At 36.0% G+C, this 20,379-nt stretch overlaps 1 protein-coding gene and 1 non-coding gene across 2 annotated transcripts in view; both read right to left on the bottom strand.

The window, feature by feature from the left end:
* TENM3 (teneurin transmembrane protein 3) overlaps positions 1–20,379 on the bottom strand; it is an 808,000-nt gene that overhangs the window by 71,598 nt on the left and 716,023 nt on the right. The window contains exons 19-22 of the mRNA XM_051965257.1: positions 16,303–16,570; positions 14,702–14,845; positions 10,778–11,027; positions 9,951–9,971 (exon numbers count right to left, since the gene is read on the bottom strand). Of these exons, the coding sequence (XP_051821217.1) occupies positions 9,951–9,971; positions 10,778–11,027; positions 14,702–14,845; positions 16,303–16,570 (683 nt within the window). The remainder of the gene's footprint in view (positions 1–9,950; positions 9,972–10,777; positions 11,028–14,701; positions 14,846–16,302; positions 16,571–20,379) is intronic.
* LOC127542200 (U6 spliceosomal RNA) lies at positions 17,630–17,736 on the bottom strand. The gene has a single exon (XR_007948587.1). It is a non-coding gene; the product is annotated as a U6 spliceosomal RNA (small nuclear RNA).

Raw genomic sequence — 20,379 nt, 5'->3', positions numbered from 1 at the left:
GATCATAGCAATAATCAAGCCTTCCTTAGTGAAGTTTTATATAGATATAGATAAGATATATAGAAAATGGTTTGATTTGTTAATTTGTTTTGCCATAATATATTTTTTAAATGGGGGAAGGATGGTTCCAAAAAATGGACAATGTAAGAAACAGAAATCTTACTCTATCACTGAATAGATGGATCATCTTTTGCAATTTGCTGGTCCTGCTACATGGCACATTTGGAGATATGTTTTCTTCAAAAGCAAAATCACTGAATTTCTAGCAACCAGATCACTTAATTGGGGTAAATTAGGGAATCTGAACTGTATTTTTAATGGCAGTTTGAGTTGAACATTATTGACTCCACAGGAACTCTGAAGTTAATTCGGGGCAGAAACTGTACCATCTCTGGGTTCAGCCTTTTGGTCTGTGAAGGATGGGAGGGATCCCTAAGCTATTACAAATCTCAATCCTTAACTTACCTGGGATAGGGGCAGGGGTGGAAGGAGAAGGATCTTTGTTTATGGAGTTTGAATGTTTTTGGCTTGTGTAGGGTATCCCCTGACATCTTGGGATGAGATTCTGGGAAAGATGTAGAGATCTGCCAATCCCTCTAAACTTAATCTCTGCCTTCTTTTTCCTTCTCCACTAGAGACTCAGATCTGCATCTCAGAGTTCAAGCCTACAATGAGTACCTGTTCCCTATCAAACAGCTTTCAATCTTAAAATAGCCTTTCCCTTTACTTGGTGTGGCAGGTTTCCTATCTCCTATTCCTGCATATCTATCGACAAAATCCTTTCTTTTCTTTCTCCTCACACTCCAATCCATATTTACTTTAATTTACGCCCCCCCCCATAGTCTATCCATTTTTGCCCTCCCATTCATTTTATTCTTTGCCAACAAACTTTATCAAGGTATTCAGTTCCTGTCTCACAGTAGTCTTCTCTATACCTCCTACTCTCTTACTTAGAACTTCAGTTTATAAGCACTTTAACCTCACAGTTCATCAATCTTCTTTAACTCCCCCTTCGTTTCTCTTCACTTAAATGCATGTAGGGTAATACTCCCTAACCCACTGTAGCTTTCCTGAATTTTTTATTCCTTCTCTTCACTTCTTTCAATGCAGAAGTGATCCCATCCCATATTTTCCCAGTAGATTCCTTCTATCATCCCTATTTTACTCCAGGGCCCAGGTGAACCAAGGACAAAGAGAAGTTAACAAAGAAGCAAATTGAGGCTTCCTCCCGCGATCACTTCTATTATCACACTTACCTTTAATCCCACCCTGTCTTCTGGCTGCTTCCCTGCAAACATGTCTCTGTCTCCTCCATTCTCAAAAACCTCTCCCTTGATCCATCCATCTATTGTCCCATATTTCTCTTTCCTTTTGAGGTTAATTCTTGAGAAAGCCATTTATAATTTCTGCCTTGACTTTTCTCTCTCTTCTTAACTCTCTACAGTCTGCCTTCCGATCTCATTGAACTGAAACTCCTTTCACTAAAGTTAATAAATAATATTTGAATTGTCAGATCTAATGACTTTTTCTCAATCTTTATCCGTAGTGATGACTCTGAAGCCTTTGACATTGCCGGGGACCCTCCTTCTCCTTAACACTCTACTCTCTCTGGGTTTTTATGACACTGCTCTCTCCTGCTTCTCCTCCTCCTTGTTGAACACTTCCCAGTCTCTTTTGCTGCATTTTCATCCATGTCACGACCCCTACCTTGGAGGTGCTCCAGAAAATATAGATATAAGATTATCTATATCTATATAAAACCTCACTAAGGAAGACTTGATAATTGCTATGATCTATTTTGGGTCTTCTATCCTGATGATTCTCAAATCACCTACTCTCTGCTATGGACTCATATCTTTAGCCACTCAGCTGGACATCTCAAACTGGACATTCTGTAGTCATGTTAAACTTAACATATCCCAAGCTGAATTAATTATCATTGATTCTATCTTCTTCCTCTTTCTAACTTTCCATGTTTGACAGTACCATGATCTGCTCAGTTCCCAATTCCTTGTTTTCTCCATATGCAATCTGTTCTCAAATCCAGTTAATTCAGCTTTCACAATATTTTTATACCCACTCTCTCACCCCTCTTATACTGCTACCACCAGGGTATAGGCCCTCCATCTTATACTGGACTACCTTGCTAGTTGGTCTCCCTGCACCGTCTCCCCACTCCATTCTACAATCATCAAAGTGATATTCTTGGAGGAAGATCTGACCATGTCCTTTCTTACCCTGCCCCATTCCTATCCTATTTAATAACCCCCTGTGGATCCCTATCACCTCCATGAGCAAACATAAAACCCTTTTCTGGCATTCCAAGTCCTTCATAAAGTGGTCTTCCATACCTTTCCACTCTTCTTTCATATTGCTCAGCTCCACAAATCCTTCACTCCAGATACCAGATTCCTTACTATTGCTTCCAAAAGCCATCCAGTCTCACAACTGTGGGACTGTCACTCTGTCCCTCAGGCCAGGCATGCCTCTTCCTCTTTACTCTCTTTTCTGGTTGCCCTACCTTTCTTCAAGTCCCCAATAAATTTTCATCTTCAATAAGAAGTCTCTCCCAGTCTCCTTAAGGCTAATTTCTTCCCTCTCTTGATTATGTTTAATTTATTCTGTGTACACCTTCTTTGCATGTTGTCTCATCCAGTAAATTATGAGGGATCATCTTTTGCCTTTCTTTGTAACCCCAAGTTTTAAAACAGTGTCTGGCACATGTAGTAGCTTCTTAAATATTTATTGATTGACTCTTGATCTGAACATTAGTCATAAGTGTATGATGTAGAGCACTGAAATTCTCTTCTTCCATATAACCTTTCATTTGATCTCTCCTGTTTAACTCCTCTTAGTTTTTGTTTCCTCTACATCTTCCTTTTTTACAAGTCCTTCATTCCTATTGGTTCTATTTCCTTCTGTTCATAATCTCAATGATACAGTTGACCAGATCAGCCATGCATCTTAGTTCAATCACATCAACTATATGTTTCTCAGAGCTCTGTCCTGGGCCTTCTTCTCCAGTTAATTTATTTTATTGGTGATCTATTATTATCTCTAAGCAAGTGATTCCTAGATCAATACATGCACATCTTGTAAGTATCTAAAATGCAATATCTCCAAAATGCAACACCCTCAGTTCTCTACTGAATTGCTACCTCTTTGCTTCTTCACTTTACTGTTTCTGTTTGCTAGTTGAGTAATTGCAGGTCTTAATGATTTTGCCTTCACATTATTCTCACCTATATCCCCTTCCTTCCACTTAAATGACTTCACCTCCTAGTGTAGGCACTCGCCCCCTCTCCCCTGGACAGGTTATTGCAATAGCTTCTTAAATGGTCTCCCTACTTTAAGTATCTGTGTTTTGCATTTAGTCCTCCTGCTAAGTCAATATTCCCAGAGTACAGGTTAGACCACATCTCTTGTCTGATGTGGCTCCCTCTCATGTCTGTGTACAGACTCTTTTACAGCCCTTCACAGTGTGTTTCCAGCCTAGCCTTCCAGGTTTACTGTCTGTTACTCTTCTTTACACATACTTATTCTAGCTAAATTGGTCTTTGTAGTTTCCCATCATGTCATCTTCTTTTTCGATATTTGCAACAAATGTTCACCCTACTTGGCATGTGCATTGCATACAAGGCACTGCATATACAGTATCTTTAAAGCTCTTCCTCAGTGAGCTATGCTCTTCTCATTTCCTGATATTCCCCCCTCTGTCAGATATATGTACGTACATACCCACCTATTCTGTCTTTTCCCAATAGGTTGTAAATTCATTGAGGGCAAGGATTGTTTATTTCCTCACTGCTTAATGTTTGTTGAATGAGTGAATTAGTAAAAACTGATAAAGTTTATTGGATGGACCAATGAGTACCAACTAGTGGACTATAGAAGGTGACAGGTTCACGGGCTCCCCTGCATGTGCATGGACACATGCATGTGTTTATATATACGAATTGTAAAAATTTACAAATTTAGAGTTAAATTGACCACATCTCATGTAATCCTTTATGCATTTCTTTTCCTTAGTTATCCACTCCTAATTCTCTCATAACCTGCATTTGAGGTATGAAATTAATTATTTATTATTTCCTGGGTAACACATCATGGTTCCTAAGTAATCTGTCCATTATCTTTGAGATAATTCTGTCCTCCTAATTATACCCAGGCTACCTGTGAGAAGAATGCACAATGAAACTCTCATTTTAGCAGAGACCTCATGATCTACTGAGTCTTCTTCATCTCTTCTTCTTCTTCCCCTCTTTATAGATATATCTATTACTTTAAAGTTTGCAAAGCATTTAAAATTTGTTAAATCTTTTAGTTCTCACCACAACCCGGGAAAGTAGGGGTTATTATCCCCATTTTACAGATGAAGTTCAGAGAAATTAAACAACTTGCCCAGGATACACAGCTGTGACATATATCTGAAGCCAGAACAGAAATCAGTTCTTGTTGATTCCAAGTCCAGGGCTCCCTGTTCCATTGCGCATTCTTGCAGTCTTTGCACAGTGAGTCCCCCAGCCAATAGGTCTCTCCATCCCCATGCTCTTTCAAGAGCTAGTGGAAAATGTACTGGCTTAAGAATCTGAGGACCTGGTTTCCAGTGTTCAGGTGCGATGCTGGCCAAGGCCTCTTCCTTGGGGGCACAGATTCATCAACTGTCATGTGAAAGACTTGGGCTCCATACCTTCTGGCTCAGAATTTACCATCCTTTCTGCCTCAGATGCAATTAAAGCAAGGCCATGTGTATGGCATTGCTCCTTTGGATGCACAGTGAGTTCAACAAGGCATTTGTGTGGGCATTTCAGGTGGCTATGAGAGGAAGCTGCAGTACAAATGCTTGGGGGACATTTTTGGCTTAAGATATTTTAGGTAGCACAGTCTACTTAGGTCATGTTTGTTTGTAGTAACCATTCTTCCATTAGTAGAATTTTGGGTTCTCATCCCTGTTCTGTCTTCGGGCTTCCCTAAGCAGTTTAGACCCCCGGGGTCTGTCACTTCAAAGTTCTATTATCTTCCTCCAAAATCTCCTCATCACTTTTATCTTTTGGGGTCATCGGACTGATTTAGAGATGAGCCATCTCATCTTATAGATGGGTAATTGAGACCAAAAACCGTAAAGTCACTCATATAGAAGTTAAACTCCTATAAGACAATGACACAGTGCGGGGTTTGCAGGGGTAAAGATGAGGAAGTTATTTAGACTTGGAGTCAGTAAGCTCCAGGATTGAATTCTGCTTCAGACACACGCTAGCTGTGTCACCCTGGGCAAGCCACTCTGGACCTTAGTTTCCAAATCTGTAAAATGAAGAGGGTTTAAGCATGAACCTCTAAGATACTTTTCAATTATAAACCTATGATTTTGTGATTCCAAAGCAAATGATTTCTTTTGCCTCACCGTGTTATTTTAAATCTGCTAATCTCCAATTCTAGGTTTAAAGCCTACCACCTGCCTTCACTTGTATCTCGGTTGTCTAGTACTGAAGAAAGTCATCAATGAATAAGTGAATGAATGAAATGACATTTATTAGATGCTTACTTTGTGTAGGGCTTGAAATTGGTTGGTTCTAGTGCAAAATTTATGTTATCTAATCTATGTCCTTGGTACTATTCAACAGTTCTTTTATTCAGCTCTTATCAACTCCTTATGAATTTCCCAAACTTTTTGATTCTAGTACCTTAATTTCACCTCTACTCTCTCATAGTGTTGCTTTGCTGAGATCAAGTTTAGTTTGAAATTCCTCAACTTATATTTTGACACAGAATTTCTCTGGGTTGACACTTATCCTCCTGTTTCAGAAAATAAAATGATCTTTCTCCTTTCCAGAGGTACTCACTTCACCTGTATCCTTGATTCCTTTTCTTCTAGTTTCCTTTTGATTTTCATTATTCCCTTTATATATCTTTAATCTCTTTTTTCTCTGCAGATTCTTTCCTTCTGTCTATAAATTTGTCTACATTTGTACAAATGTAAACCAAATTACATTATGGTTTAAAACTACAGCAAATAAAACAACCAACCATCAGCCCTTTTTCAAACTTCCTACCCACTGAAGTTAATCTCTCATTTTCTCATCTTCACTGTTGGAAAAAAAGTAATTTATAACTGTTGCCTTTACTTCCTCCCTGCCATTCTTTATCCACTTGCCATCTGGATTCCTTTTCCACCACTCAGTAGGAACTCTTCTTTCAAGAGTCATTGGTGACCACCATTGTTTTTTTTACCCACCTTCAGCTTCGTATTCTTTGACTTCTCTGCAACATTTGAGGCTTTGACCACCTCCTCTTTCTTGGCTTTTGTTCCTCTTCAATACCCATTGAAGAGATATTCTATCTTACTCTCCTCATGCTTTTTAGGTTCATAGAGTTGAAAAGACCTTTGGAGTTTATCCAATCTGACTCCACCTTTCTGGTGAGAAAACTGAGGTGGAATGAGATTGACACCTAAGATCACATAGTTAAGTTTTTTGGGAAAAAGATTAAAATTTAGGGTTCCTGCTATCTTTTCATCACCTCTTACTTCATGGTACCATGGTATAAGGGAAAGGGCACAGGGATGGGGTCAGGGAGTCTATCTTTTCATCCTGGTTCTGTTACTTATTGATTTGTATGAACTTCAGCATGTAGAATCACAGATTTACAACTTAAAAGGACTGAAATGATAATCTAATCCAGTGTCAAATCCACATGCCACAGCATGTGGACCGGAAAATTCCCAATTGTAGTCCAAAACCAGATTCAAATATAATTGGGAAATGTTTAAAAAATAAATAAAAATGACAGTTCAACATGGATAATGATGATTTGTGGTTTTCTAAATCAATATTCAGGCTGCTAGGATTTGTTTCTATTTGAGTTTAATACCTTTGATTTAGTCCAACTTCCTCATTTTAGAGATGAGGGAAACTGAGGCTCTAAGATTAAATGGTTTAATAAGCTGCAGGAATTTCCTCTTACTTGTAGGATTACATATAAATTCTACTGGTTTGCATTTAGAGCCTCTCATAACTAGAAACCCTTCTATCTTTCCAGTTTTAAGTTTTTGATTTCACACATATTATTATCTCGCCAAACTTGCCTTTTAAATGTGCTTCATGCATGAGGCTCATCTCTTGTAATGTCTTCTCTTGTGCTCTGCCTGTTAAGTATAGGACCTACCTTCTACATAAAGCCTTTCTTGACGCTCCCAGCTGCGAGAGCCACTCCCCTCCCTAATTATCGTCATCTCTGTCTATAGAGGCATAAAGAGATAGGCTGTATATGTGTATATATTGTCTTCTTCTCCTAGATTACAAACTCCTCAAGGACAGATTCTTTCATTTGTGTCTTTGTATTCCCAACAGCCTGGCACATAGTATTTAATCTTTGTTTTAATTGTTTTCCCCAGGTCACACAAGTAATAAATAGCAAAGCTGGGGCTGGAAACTTAGGTCCTCAAGTGCTGTCCAATGTACCCCATTCTTTCTTGAATGCTAAGGTCCCTTATAACTCCACAAATGTGATCCTAGCTAGGACTCTGATTTTTATGTGAATCAATGACTCTTAGATCTGTTTCCCTAGCCTTAACCTCTGTTCTGAGAACCTGCAGTGCTGAATTGCCAGCTTCTTGATATATTTCTACCTGTGTAATCTGATTAGCCAGTTGAGAATGTCTTTGACATTACTTGGCTCTTTTTCAATCTTGTGTTTTTCATTTTGTAGTTGTACCATGAAAACTCAAACTAAGGTCACCATTTTAAGTATTTTTCCCCCAGCTTGTTTTCCTGTCTCTCCCCCTGTTCCTCCTCCCAACCTTTTTCTAGTCAAAATCCTTAGCTTCAGTGAGGATTGTTACCACCTGTCTTTCTTTTACCACCTATTTCAGCTAAGTGTAAAATGAGGTGAGGAGGTAGGAAGATCTTTCAGGGATGCCTACAAAGCTGGGAACTTTTGCTTCAGTTCCATATAGCCTTGACCCTTGAATAATTCCTTCTTCCTCATATCTTAATGTTCAGAAAAAATTAGCTCTTGAGAGCTCTAGTACAAATTAATTTTTGGAATTAAGAAAGTATTAACTACACATCAAATAGTGTTACAAACAACACCCAAAACCTTCCCAAATTATTTTTTGTTTCTTGAGGTTTCTATTTGGGATGATTTCCTTAATAGCTCGGAAACATGTTTGTTATGCAATGCTTCTATAATACTAATTATTTGAACACATAGTTAATTTACAAAAAAAATCACTGAGGCCAAATGGAGGGTTACTTTAAAAATGTTTAAATAAAATAAATCTTCAAATCATTTTGTCTATTTTTTTATGAAAATTGGAATTTAAAAGGCATCCATCTTCAGAAAATAATGAAAGGGTCATCAGCTTACAGGACAAATCAATACATCAATTTCTCACATTCTGTTTCTTTACAAATATATTACTTTGATTGATTGCTGATGTTGTCAACTCAATGCAAAAAACTTCAAGCACTAGCTAGCTTTAAGTAAAAAAAGTAAAGGGTTTTATGCTCATTGTCTCATTTGTTCTTCATAACAACCCTTTAAGGTGGGTGTTATTGTAACCATTTTACAGAAGAGGAAATTGAGGTTCAGTGATTAAACAGCTAGTTAGATGTCTGAATCAGGTTTCAAACTTAGGTTTTCTTGAGTACAAGTCTTGGAGCTCTCTACCCTGTTTCATTTATCTGCATGTATGAAAGACAAAAACAAGAATCCCTGCCTTGAAGGAAGCTAGGGATTCCAGATGAGGCCGCAGGGCATGCCAGGTGGAGGTGAAAGCCAGCCAGGAAAGGACAAGAATGCAGAGTTCTGGGAACAGCAAGAGGCCAGTGTGGGTGAAAAAATTAAATTTTGCCTCAAAAAAAACAACACAAAAAACAACAACCGACAACAAGTGAGCAAATGGAACCTATCAGCACAATTACTGATTCCCTAGTCTCTTGAAAACTTTCTTTCCCAACAATGCATTGTGCTGCCATTTGAGGTTTCACATTGGTTTATTGACATTTTAATAGAAATAAATCTCAGGTTTGAGTGGAAAGTGCACTTCTCAATTCCTTTTCTTTGTACACAACAAAATAATGCTATATTGGGCTGCTGCCATCCCCTCTTCTTGTGCCAGCTTTGAGTCAGTAGCTGGTCAATAGAAGGGAAATGTTTCCAAACTACATTGTGTTATTTAGTTCCTAAATCTCCACTGCCCCCTTCACATCGACTGTAAGGAAACAGAGAGATAATTCAAGATAAAGCTGTATGGGAATGTCAACAACTGACAGCCCTAGTGGTTTTGTTTGGGGGGAAAAATCCAAAACATATTGAAAGATGAGCAGGAACTTTCCTGAAAGTCCTTAAGTAGTTCTTATACTTGCCCAGCCCCACTTACACTCTGCTCTCTACTTGTGGTTTGGGCTCAAGTTTATTTCCAGCTAAGCCATTCCCAGGGCAGCTGGTGGTGCAGTGGATAGAGCACCCACCTGTAGTCAGGAGAACTTGGTTTTCCTGAGTTCAAATCCAGCCTCAGACAATTACTAGCTGTGCGACCCTGGGCAAATCACTTAATCCTGTTTGCCTCAGTTTCTTCATCTGTCAAATGATTTGGAGAAGGAAGTGTCAAACTACTCCAGTAATCTTTGCCAAGAAAACCCCAAATGGGGTCTTGAAGAATTGGATACAATGGAAAAACAACTGAACTCAAAAGCCATTCATTCACATATATAACCCAAATATCACTCTTCTAAAATTTATAGCTAAGAACAAGCATCCACCACTTTTACCACTTAATTGCTGGAATAGACAAAAGTAAAATGTTTACTTTTATAAATGTTATATCATTTTTCTGAAATTAGATCTCTTCTCCCATAATAAGCTACTGAAAAAAACTGAATTTAGAATGAACGTTTAAGAAGTAAAATGGGCACTGAAAACATAAAATCACCTTTAAATAATATGCTTACCTATGTCTAAAATCTTTATTTCTTGGGAGGAGCAGATAAAGAAAAGGTAAAAAAAAAGTTCAGTTAGAGAAAGTCAACAAAGAAGTTAAAGAATGAGTAGAACACAGATTTTAATATTTTAACAGAATATTGTTAATTACAAAAATAAGACTAGAAGTGAATTTCATAGGATGGAGACTAATTAAAGTAAGACATTGATCTTGACTGTTATAATATTTTGTTATCATTCTTAATATTAACCAAGAAAAGTTAGGACAAATAGCTCTGTATTAAGTGGATTCAATAAAAGCTCGGAAATGCAGCCATGGACAATGGTGTTCCTGCTTATCTCACTGCCATGTTCTATGATCTAAGGCAGCTTCCTTAAACAGTTCACTTCTCAGTTTCATCACTTGTGAAATGAGGGTAACAGTATCTATCAACCTATATCACAAGGTTGTTCTGAAGGAAATTAAAGTGATTATAAACACTCAGCCATATCCCCCCAGTGTGCTAGTTGCTCAATGGAGCCAATGAGGAATTTTTATATTGGTCCGTTAGGGGACCATTCAGCAAAGTCCTGGTAAACCACATTAATGGCCTGACAGAATGAATATACTTAAGTCTGGGCTTTTTTCTGACCCCCACAAAGGACCTTACATTCCTAGGGAGTAATTAAACACTTGGAAGATCTGTTTGGATAAATAGGTTAGTAACTTAGAATCAACTTTTTTTTTCTCTTAAAGCTGTTTCCCTTTTGTATTAAAATGTCAAAAAAGTATTACATTTGAATTAATTATACAGTGTGGCATTCCAACCATCCCCAAATTAAGGAAAGACATACATACCTCAGTTCCAGTACACTAGTTACATTCCCAGAAGGGAATATCCGCCGCACATAGTTGAAATCTCCTACATACAGGCTGCCGTCAATCCCACAAGCCAAAGCAGCTGGAGCCAGGAGCTTGTTGCCATCAGCTTGACCATTGCAGCTTGGACATGAAATGCTACGTCTCCGTCCATTGCCCATGATACTACTGACCACTGGAGGTTGTTGAGAAATGAACTGATTTTCACCATTTCCTTTGTAGAGTATACCTGTTGAACAGACCCATTTAATTTTTCCTTTTATTAAAAGAAGTCTCTTGAAAAATAAACTTTAATAATACTTGTCTTCCACTAGCTACCATCTACTGCATCTTAGATTTGGATAGGGAAATAGTTGATTAAAATTAAAACAATATGATGAAAAATATTTTTTGGTAGTTAAAAATCCCAATCAATAAATGACAAATATATTTTATAACAAATTATAATCTGTTAATAATTGAAATGCACCTCATTGATTGGAAAGACTTAATTCTATTGATTAAGTTTTTTTTAGTTAAATAATTACCCAAGGATAAGTAGTACTAAGTGATTCAGACATAAGAGATTATTTCTTTTTTCCTTGTGGGATTATAATATTACTACTAATAACACTTATATAGTGTTATATAGGTACTATGCTAAGCATTTTACAATGATTATCACATTTAATCTACACAATAATCTTGGAAAGTAGATGCTTTTGTTGTTTCCATTTTACAGATGAGGAAATTGAGGCAAATGGAAGTTAAGTGAATTGGCATAACTAGGAAGTGTCTGAGACTATATTTGAAGTCAGGTGTTCCTGACTTTTATATAGAGCCTGATGTTCTGTATACACTGCACCACTTCACTGACCATTTTATAGAAAACCTGGAGCAAAAATCATACATGAAATCACAGATCTAGAGAGCTAGAAGAGATCTCTTATACCATCCAGTATAGCCCTCTTACTTTAGATTTGAGGAAACTGAGAGTCAGGTATGCTAAAGTGCTTGCTCAAGGTTACACAGGAAGTGAAGAGCAAAGATGGAATTTGAATCCTAGACACTGACACTGTTCAGGCTATTAAAAATAATCAATGCTTATCTGAATGTCACTGTACCTTAAAGGATTTTAGTTTTTTTGGTTAAAAGTTTATATTTAATGATAAATTTTATATGTATATGTAGATATTTAAAATGTACCTAGGATGAATGTTATAGGGGAAAAGTGTTAAGAAAGCCCAGCCTACTCTTTAAATTGAATTCTGTTTTAAGGTATGAATGTAAAGTTTCTGTTATTGATCTTTAGATTTTCAAAGTGTTTTCCTCAAAATAACTCAGAAAAGTTGCAAGACACATTCCCCCTATTTTATAGATGAGAAAAGTGAGTCTTTGGGTGAGTTAAAATGACTGTGAGGACAAAGTACAATAACTGTTCTGTTTATGGTTTTCTAAAAAATAATAATGAGAAATAATTAGAAAAATCCCTATACAGAATTCTGTATTTTTTTAAAAAGTTTTTATTCTTTTATTGTATTTGTGTTCTATAAATCAGAGGTCAACAAACAGTTTCCTAAGGGCCAAATTTGGCCTGCCGCTATGAGACTGCACAAAACGAGAAATGGGCTGGATTTGGCCTGTGAGCCATAGTCTGCTGACCTCTGCCAACGATCCATGACTTCGTCACAGTGTGCCCTATCGATAGTCCGTTATTATCACTGGGTGCATATGCCCAAATCTTAGTGATGCAATTTGAATAAACCACTTACTGCTTTATGTTCTCTAATTATGTGTGTTTTATTTTCTAGACCAAATTTTAAAGTGGCTCTCCAGCCAACAGTTATGTTTATTTGCTGATTTGCTGTTAATATAATCAAACCCTAAGAAAATAAACATGAAGAAACTATTCTTTCTCTGCCCCCCTTCATTCTTGCCCAGAGTAATTTTAAAGTTAGTAAGAGAGCATTACACTGATGAAGGGATTATTTTTTAAATGTTCTGTTATTTAAATCAAGAAGGCTGAACCAGACATTCAAATTTTAAGAAAAAAAATCTCACTAAGGCTGGGAAAATAACAAATACAATTTACCTAGGGTACCAAAAAAAACATATCAACAACACCTAAAATCTTTCTTCTTTTCGTTATGTACTTTTCAACAATCATGAAGTTCCAATTTTGCAAAAAGAGCTTATTTCTATAATGTTTGTCAGAAGAATTTTGACAAGTCAGCACACTGTTCACTGAATCTGATTTATTCAGCTATTACTTTGAAAGATTGGCCCTTCTCGACACTCCTCTGTTACGACAGAATGGAAGGATAAGCATTAGAATATTTATTTCCATGTTTCAGGGTGCTCACCCAAGCACCTGTCACTGTCTACATTTTTGCCTTTTTCTGCTCCTCAAATTTCCATAGCTCATCCACTTTGTCATGGCTACAAATCATTTTGTTTATTCAATTAGACACACATCACTTTGAAAAGTCACTACTTGTCAAGCTCAACTCTTGGATATAATTTAAAGTCACAATCAATTCACCTTGTGAATTAAAGTTGACTCATCTTTTCAAATAATTTTTTCTGTCAAGTTTGTAAATATTTTTTGTTATGGTCTAGTTCTCACATTTGACTTGATGTTTGAATTCATGCGAAGCATCTCTGCTTGATCTTTTACTGAACCCCGAGTGTCAATAAAACTATATAAAAGCATCACACTAATCTATCACTTCTTGAAATTTAGGCTTAAGATCCATCTATTACAATTATATAATTTAGAATTATAAAGGCATTCAGAGATTATTTAATTGAACTCTTGACATGCTGCTGCTGATGTCTCAGGGTGACCTGGCTTTAATTTTCAAAAGGCTATGCCAAGACAAACATGGAAATACATTTGAAAAGATAAGACATATTTAATCTATATAAGATTGCTTGCTGTCTTGGGGAGGGTTGAGGTGAAGGTAAAAAGGAGGGAGAAAAATTTAGAAAATAAAGTTTAACAAAAATGAATCCTGAACACTATCTTTACATGTATTTGGAAAAATAAAATACTATTGAGGGAAAAAAAGGATATAGATCCAAGGTACAAGGTACACAAGGTTTTTAGTTTGTGTCTACTGATGATAGATTTTGAGCCTCCGGACTAAGAACTATCAGACCAGCTAAATGTGGAGAGGCCCATCATTACAGGATTGACTATCAGGAAATTAATTTGTTTTCTATCATACTTACTTATTAATAAGCTTTTGATAAGATTCAGTATGTATACACTAATGGAAAGTGCCCATACCAACACATACTGCAGATCCTTAAGGAGTGAAACAAGTACCATCATATTAAGATTTGCAAATCTTTAAATAATCTTGATTTTCTTGTGAAGTAAGATAATTGTATAAATATGTATGCATAGATTGGATTTAACTTTTATTTCTACTATGTTTAACATATATTGGATTACTTGGCATCTAGGCGAGGGCATTGGGGAAAGGGGAGAAAATTGGAACACAAGGTTTTTCAAGGGTTAATGTTGAAAAATTATCCATGCATCTGTTTTGAAAATAAAAAGCTTTAATTAAAAAAAATCTTTAAATAATCTTGGAGAGAATTCAAGAAGAAAAACAATACCCTAAAAAAAAAAACCAAATAAACAAACCCCATGACCTACTTTCTCTTTTCATCAGTATGATAAAGGAATTTGCAATCTTTTAAAAAACAGCTTTTCTTTTTAATTTTCTTTCTTTCTTTTATTTTTTGGTGAGGCAATTTGGGTTAACTCACTTGCCCAGGGTCACAAAGCTAGTAAGTGTTAGGTGTCTGAGACTAGATTTGAACTCAAGTCCTCCAGACTCCAGGGCCAATACTGCACCATCTAGGTGTCCCTAATTTTTTTTTCTTTTTTGCCAGTGATAGAAAGCAACTTACCATTTTGGACATCCAGCACATGATGTTTATCTAGTGTCCAACCACCCATATTGGATGCATCCAATTCATAGCCTTGCAAAATGGCAGTTCTCTTTTCCCACAGAGTTAGGTCTAAACAAGATTCATATTCATATCCAACAGACACTAGAAAAACAACAAATCACATTTCATCTTTCCAACTGCAGGTAGAAATGCACCTTCGTATTATTTTACTAATTTATTTACATTATATTCTGAGATGACTATATTGCCATTTATTTTGTAAAAAAAACTGTCTCGATTCAGAAAAGGTAAATGTTTTTATTTAAAAAATTATGGTCCCCTAAGATTTTTCAGTGCCTTAAGAGAATATCCAATACATTTTCCCTGCAATATTCTGACACCATTGGTTGTATCCACAAAACACAAAGTGAAATCGAGATATGTGAATTGATAATTCAGAATTCACTGAAATATTATAACTGCCAATCATGATTAATAATTAAATTATTTTTGCTTTTCCATTTCTAATGTTGTTAAGTGATTATTATTTAAATGATAAGCCTACTGGAAACAGGATTCTAGTGGGCTAAAAAATGTCACTGAATCATTGTTGTTTTCATATATAGGGATTGAATGTAAGTGATCCAGTAGTAAATTAGGAAACTTGAAAGTAAAAATAAAGGTATTATTGCAGGATTAAAATTATTTAACAAAAAATTATTAAATTTCTTTGACATGCAAGACACCAAACTGCCCTTATAAGAGGATATGCTGGAACTTTATACTGCACACAAAATGAAGGGAAGAATTCACAATTATGTGGTTACATGACATAGATAACTCAGGATCTAGAAATGTTTTCATCTTAAATATTACTGACATTTCAAATTTCCCATGCCCTAAATATTCCCTACTCTGAGCTTGGTTTCTGATGCTCTGGGCCTGAGGCTATGCCAATACATGTACCAAGTTCAGTTACTCTGACTGTATCATCCAGTCAATTCACCTCATCAACTGGTTTGACTTGATTTTCCCCCTTTTCTACTTAATTGATTTGCTGCTTGAGTAAAGTGACTCTTCATTCAGTTTGGGTTAAATGATTGAGCTGATTTGGGACTTAGACCTGGCTAAGTTATCTACTACTATTAAATGTCACTCTGACTAGGTGATTGATCCAAGTGAAAGAAATGCAGGGGAGAAAAAAAAGGAAGGAGAAAATGGAGGAAAAAAGCCCATAGAAATGATACATGAAGGCAGGAAAAAATTGAGAAAAAAGTACAATGGAGGGAAGAAATACAGATAAATAAGGGGAGAAAAAAGGACACGATCCCAACATGAAATTTCATCCAAGCTCCTTTGGGATACAATCTTTTGTATTGTACAAAAAAAAAAAAAGAGAGGCATCTCCACTCTCTCACATGATCCACTTATTTCTCTACATAATGCTGTGAACTAGGTAGGAGATAATTTCTCCAGGGTAACTGACATATTCCTTGCAAAATTTCCTTTTATTTCCCTTCTTGATGCCCACTGAACTTTCATTGGCTATAATTAGTTCTATAATCATTACAAATTTGAAATAAAAGTTAAATGGAGAGAGCACAAAAATAAAAACTCACCGACAGCTTCAGACAAACCATAGACTTTCTGATTATATGCATCGGTCTTGTCCCATATGAATGTATATGCAAGATTTGGTGAAGCTGGGAACCATTTTTGAAAAAGTCTTCCTACTACGGCCACCATCAGATGAACTTTCATTAAATTAAATGGTATAACTGACTGAGTCATGGTGATCTTCAAGACTGACTTATACCCTGCTGCTCTGGAGCTCAAATAGGAGAGTTTCAGGTCTGTACCTGGAATTGTAGTATCTTCATGAAGTACCTAAGTTTTAAATAAAACAGATTTTAAAATATCAGTTATCATCGATACATTTGCTTTGTTAGAAAACAAAAATAGTCCAAATTATGCAATAAAACAAGACATTAGAGAGTAAATACACATGCCAGACATGAAGCAGAGATTTTTTGAAAGGTCTTAGAATCACAAATTTAGAATTGGATATGACAATAGCTGCCCTGTTTTCCAATGCCCTCATTTACACTTGAGGAAGTTGAGGTTAAGTAGGTTGAATGCTTTGCCCAAAAGTCATATAAATAGTATGGGAAATAAGAGTAGACCCAGGTCTTCTGATTCTAGAATCAATGCTTTTAAACCCACTGTGCAATACTGGTCATACTTATATGATAAGTAATATGAATAATTTTTATTCTGTTATATCTATGGTCTAAAGTATCACTAAAGCCTATCAGTAAAAGTTATTCATTGATTTATCATTCTAGTAACATAGATTCTTCCAACCTCTTTTATTGCTGTGTTTTACCTATGTCTCTTAGTTCATTCATCTGACTGATAGAAACAAGATTGAATCGTGTAGCTCTGAGGTTTCACCTCATACTCAACAAACTAGCAAAATAAAAAAAGAAATAGTTAATGTTGGAGAGGCTGTGATAGATGGACACTCTACTGAACTGCCGGTGGAGCTGTGGACTGGTTCAACTATTGTAGAAAGCGATTTGGAATAATACTAAGAAATGGACCAAATGCCCTTGAGTCAGAGATTCTGCTGTGAGTTAGCATAGACCTTGAGAAGTCCAATGATTTTTTTTTAATTCCCCTACATACCTAAATAGTTATTGCAAGCAGCACCTTTTCTGTCAAAGCAAAAATGTGGTCCCTGCCCTCAGTGAGTTCATAGTCTTAGTAGAGGAAACATTGTGTAAGCAACTATACATATAGAAGATTTGTGCAAATGAGAAGTAATCATAGACAGAGGGTTCTATTAGCATTGAATGGGGCAGAGTTGGAGCCAGGAAAGGCTGCTTGTAAGAACGGATTTGAGGAAAAACTGGAAAGGAAGCCAGGGAGTGGAGATAAGGAGGGAGAACATTATAGAGTTTCACAAATTTGCATGTCATCCTGTGCATGGACCATGCTAATCCTCTCCATAGCATTCTAATTTTAAGTATATATGCTGCCAAAACAAGCACAGGATAACATTATGAGACAGTCAGTAAAAATGCCCTGAGTTGAAGTTGGAGTGTTGTGTGTGAAGAAGAGTAAAAAAAGCCAGTGTTGCTGAATTGTAGAGAATATAAAGGGATGTACACTGTAAAAAGACCAGACAGGTATAGGAAGGACTTCAGCAGGATAGGAAGGCCTTTCAAAGCCAGAGGATTTTATTTCATCTTCAGGGCACTAAGGAACATAAGGAACAAATTGAATAGGAACATGACATGGTCAGACCTGTACTTTAGGAAGATCACTTTGATAGCTGCTGAGAACTGGAAAAGAGTGGATGCCTGTCAGGTAGGGAATGGCTAACCAAAATGCAGTACATGCATAAAGGAGGGAGTGGGGTGCTGTAAAAAAGTGAATATAGAGAGACTCTTGGCAAGACAAATGAACTGATATGAAGTGAAGTAAATAATATTGGAAAAATATTATGTATAATGGACACTGTAAATGGAAAGAATGATTTTAAAAATAATCAAAATTAAATACTGTAGTTCTCTGTAGTTCTGTAGATCTAAAACTGCATTAGCTTTCTTTGCTTCTATATCATATAACTGTCTCCTATTGAGCTCAATAGATATACCCACGTGTCTTTTGTCACACTTTTTTGGTCATTTGTGAACATGTGAATATGTGAAAAGACATATTCCGGACATGGAATTGTAGTCTATGGCCAAGCCCTGTAATCAGCAGAATTCTTTACTACTCTAGCACCTTCCTTAAAGGAAACCTAGCAGGCCAGCAAATTGAACTCTGGTTTCAATTCTCCATCAGTGAAGATATGATTCTGAAGTAGATCAGGATGAAAAAAAAAACACTGAGGATCAGAGAACTTGTCGCAAGGAGGCCATACCGCCATTAAGCATCAAAGGAAGTTGGCTATCATCTGAGATTTTTCCTAACCAACCATAAAATGTGTGAATAAATTAGCAAGCTTAATGACTAATTAAGAGGTTGCATATTAATTGTGCATTAATCAATAAATTGTGCAAGTCTATAATGCTTCTCTGGACAACATTAAACTCTTCAGGAAATCTGATGAGTTAAAATGGTGATTGACTATACTTTTTGAGTAGCAGTTCTCAAAGTGTGATCTCAGATCCTGAAGGGTCTATGAGGTCAAAATTATTTCATTATAAAACCAGTATCTCTTTTACTTAATAAAACACTTCTCCCTTTTCCAACTCCATATATGTATGAAGCCACATATTCTCTACTTTAACCAAAATAATGTCATTAAAGACTGATGCAGGAGCATTTATAAAAATCCAGCTGTCTTTTCTTAAACCAGGTATTAAAGAAATTAGTAAAAATATTTAAAATAATGTCACCATTCTCAATTTTGGGGGGAAAGATAAAGTTTTTATTCATAAAATTGCATGTATTAACATGAGATTTTTAAACAATATTTAAATAATTATTAGAATTTAATATATCAATTTTAATCATTTCTTTCATTTTATTAATACAAATTAATTTTAAATAAATTTTTGGAAAATTTTCATCTTTAATTTCTAATACTATAAATATTGGTAGACATAATCTACATAAATAAAAACTCTTTGGGGGACTCAGTAAATGAGTCCTAAAATGAAAAAGTTGAGAACTATTTGACGTATGCTGAGATCTCAGTATTTTCCCTAATATGATCAATATATCTTGGAGAAACCACTATATTTAAAACTCAAATTGAAAGAAAAAGTCTGGAAGTCAAAATGGTAAAACCACTTTAGGAGAGAAATTTTAAACACTTTAAACACAAATTAATTTGTGATCTATGATTCACCCTTCTTTTTTTCATGTGAGATAGATTGTCTTCACATTTTCTCTATTGATTCTTAGATTTGCACTGTATTTTAGAATCTGATTTTTTCTTTTGAGGTGTGGGGTTTTTTGGGGGATGTGTGTGTGTTCTATTTGCTCTCTACATGTCTTTAGAGGCATTTAGGACTGCCTTGGTCTTGAGTTCAAATTTGGTCTGAGATATTTTTTAGTCTGATCCTGTCAAATCACTTAACTTTTAGTCTGATTTCACTGTAGAATGTCACCCATTTCCCAGGATAAAATGTCATAATGTTTGCAAAGCACTAGCTCTGGGCTTGGAGTCAGGAAGCTGTGAATTCAGATCTGGCCTCAGATACTAACTCTGGCAACTCACTTTACTCTGTTGGCTTCAGTTTCCTCATTTGTAAAATGAACTGGATAAGGAAATGGCAAACTACTCTAGTATCTTTGCCAGGAAAACCCAAAATGGCATTATGAAAAGCTGGACATGACTGAACAACAACAACAAAATAGCACAGTATTTGGCATATTGTGAGTGATTCATAAGTTGTTTTCCTCCTTTAACCTCAAGAATTCTAGAGTTTGAGATGTGGGAGATCTCAGTGATCATCAATTTCAACCCATTCATTTTACCTAAATAGAAATGAAGGACTGGAGATAATTCTTAGATCTAGAACTTAGAATCTGAAAGATTATTTAGTAAAACCCTTTCAAGTTTAAATATGAAGAAAGTGAACCTACAATAACCATGGGAGTGAATTTGAACCTGGGTAGTATTGGGTCTGGAGTCAAATCCAGCCTCAGCAGTTACAAGCTGTATAATCCCAGGCAAG

Source organism: Antechinus flavipes, chromosome 6 (assembly GCF_016432865.1).
Source record: "Antechinus flavipes isolate AdamAnt ecotype Samford, QLD, Australia chromosome 6, AdamAnt_v2, whole genome shotgun sequence".
NCBI classification, from domain to species: Eukaryota; Metazoa; Chordata; class Mammalia; order Dasyuromorphia; family Dasyuridae; genus Antechinus; species Antechinus flavipes.
Note: the sequence above shows the minus strand (reverse complement) of the source record. Positions and strands in the feature narration are given on the sequence as shown.